We start from the raw sequence: 2,923 nt of genomic DNA on the forward strand, positions 1-2,923 counted from the left end.
CCTGGAGCTACGTCTTGTCAATAGAGCCTGACCTGCCTGCAGTGCCTATCCGTAGCAATAGAATCTATCCCGCCCGAAGCGTTCCCCGTTCACCTGTATTCCCGAGCCTGACCCGTGACAATACCTAGTCTAACTAACCTCCTTTGCCTACTACTTCTTAATAATTTAGCTACTACCTATATATTAATATCTATCTAATTAATTACTTATAATACCTCCTCTATAATTATAATCCTTTCTTTTTATAATTTAGTCTTTTTAGCCCTTTAATATTAGCTTAATATCCTATTTACTTCTTTAAGATTCTTTAACCTAGCCTTTACTAAGGCTAGCTAATATAAAGCTGCCTTTATTACTTTAGTATTAGATTTTAAAGCTTTAATAATTAACTTTAGAGAGCTACTTTTATACCTTTTAATTTGCCTTTTAAGGTATTTAAACTAAGATTAGGCCTTAATTACTATTATTAGGGTTTTTAAAGTCTAAGGGGTAAAAGGTTTAGCTGCCTCTTTAAGAGGCATTAGTATTTATAGCTATATATTAAGCTTTAAGATTATATTTTCTAAGTTAAAAGCAATAAGTTTAATACCTTTAAAACCTCCTTAGATATTTCTTTTAGTAAAAGTAGCTTTAAAAGTAATATATAATTTATTAAAGAACTTAGTCTTTAAAATATAAGTTATAAAATATCTAATTAAATACTTTATTTCTTAACTATAAGCCTATTTTAATATAATAAAGTACCTAATATTAAGAGGCTAAAGTAAATAAGATATATAAGCTAGTATATAAAGTATAATAATCTTATTCTCCTTATAATATTATAATAGTTAAAGTCTAATTATATTAAACTAAGCCGTGCTGGGTTTATTATTAGCAGATTATATAAGGTATATAATTAAGCTTATTAAAGTATTATATCTCTTAATAATAGGTTTAATATATATTAAGCTTAATTAATATAAAGAAGTTTTATTAATAGCTAATAAGCTAAGATCTATAAAAATATAAATAAATATAATTTATATATTAAAGTAATCTTTAGGTAATTATAATTAGGATTATAATCCTAAAGAAGGGATTATAATTTAGTTTATAATCCTCTATAAATAATTATAATTAAGAGTATAATTATTTTAAATCTTTTAATAATAGGCTAGAAAAAGTAAGATATATATAATATAACTATAAGGTTATAATATAATATTTCCCCTCTATTAAATCTTATCCCTAAGACCTATATATTACCTATTAGGCTAATCTTATCCTAATAGGTTATAACCTAAACTTATATTAATTTTCCTAAGATACTAATATAATATTAGGTTATATAATAAAATATTTATCTAGGAAATCTAAGTAACTAATTATCTTATAAAAGGTAATTAAAACTTTACTTAAGTTTAATAATAAGATATCTAAGAAAAGAGATATAACTAAGGATTATATTTTACTTTATTATTTTATAACTAAGAATAATCTTCCTGCTATAATACTATATATATACTATTTTAAGAATAAGAAGGAGTATTATTTTAATAATATTAAGAAATGTGCACAGGGAAGGAGGAAGACATCAAAGATATAGAAGTACGGCAAAATCACCTACAAAGAGATATCAATCATATCTATAGAGGCAGAAAAATCCCTTCCCCTTTCCTAGCTTGCAAAGGCCTCCGGCAAGGGCAGCCTCGACTAAAAAGGAGAAGAAAAGGAGGGTATCTACAGCCTATATCAGGAAATGCGCGAGGTTCACAGACTAGGTACGGCTGCCTCATAAGAATAACACAGTGTGTTTTTTCTTCTTTTGATACAATAAGAGACATTATACACAATGCCAGATAATATAATAACCAATCCATCAAAGTTCTAAGTTCACAATAATATCACACAAATTATACTTTTCTATAAAAAAGAAAAAGCCTGTTTAGCTATTCTTAATAGTAACAGTTTTCGTCTGACTTTATTCCTTGAGGCTCTCTTGGTTTCCTCTTTTATATAAAAGCTTCCTATACACATAACCCGCAGGGAAGCAGCTAATCACAAATAGAGCAACCACGCAGTTTCCCACAGCCTATTATTTACAGCTGGCAATATCCAAGTTGCCTCCTGTGACAGGAATATCCTTGCAGCCCTGAATCCTGAAACTCTTCATTTTCTTCGCTTCTTTACTAGTATTCTTCGACCACTTTGTGGGCCATAAGTCGCCTTTGTCAGCGGCCGTCGCGGACCCAAGTTTCTTGCCTCGACAGCCAATGTCGCTATGGATTGAGACGGAGCAACGAGTCCAAATGAAGCTGCAGAACTCAAAAGAACCAACGCCCTTCGAAGTGATGGCCTTGTCGAAATTATAGCAGTCGTTATCTCCGACACTGCTGTGGTAGTGGCGTTTCTTTCCGTGCTGGTCTTTTCCAGTCCAGACTGTAAAGCTCCATGCATCTGTGCCGGCGATGGCTATTGTGGTGAATGTAAGGAGCGAAGAGAGCTTCATGTTGGATTGATTGTCTGGTTGTGATTTGAAATAATTGGATGTGTTTGTGAAAGACTGTGTTGTATTGCAAATATTGCCAGGCGTGACGCGGCGATTATATACTTAGCAGTGGTCTAAGATCGACGAAGATCTACAGTCATCATCGGATGAACTTTTCAGCTCAGTCGTATCAAGGAATTTTTCATGTGCCCACTCGATGGTGATCTTGTACACTCGAGAAGTCCTTTCGTCGCGCAGAGCCCCGGAGGAGGAATTACGGCCCCTTGCACTTTACCATGCAGTGGGGCATTGAAATGGGGCGTGATCGATCTCCTTCATTTCTGAACATAAGGCGCATGATGTTCGATGAAGCTAAGCATAGGCTTGAAGCCAGGACTCGATGACTGTTTCCATCGAAAAAGGCACGATAGTAATAGTTTACCCCCCCCCCCC

The 2,923-nt window shown here is 33.0% G+C and overlaps 1 protein-coding gene across 1 annotated transcript; it reads right to left on the minus strand.

The window, feature by feature from the left end:
• Window positions 1-1,930: 1,930 nt before the first annotated feature.
• On the minus strand, window positions 1,931-2,690 carry FOIG_16540 (uncharacterized protein). Its single transcript, XM_031218001.1, has one exon. It carries the CDS (start codon window positions 2,489-2,491, stop codon window positions 2,078-2,080), a length of 414 nt encoding a protein of 137 aa, XP_031052272.1. The 5' UTR covers window positions 2,492-2,690; the 3' UTR covers window positions 1,931-2,077.
• Between the last annotated feature and the right edge of the window lie 233 nt (window positions 2,691-2,923).

This window comes from Fusarium odoratissimum (assembly GCF_000260195.1).
Source record: "Fusarium odoratissimum NRRL 54006 unplaced genomic scaffold supercont1.91, whole genome shotgun sequence".
Classification (NCBI taxonomy): Eukaryota; Fungi; Ascomycota; class Sordariomycetes; order Hypocreales; family Nectriaceae; genus Fusarium; species Fusarium odoratissimum.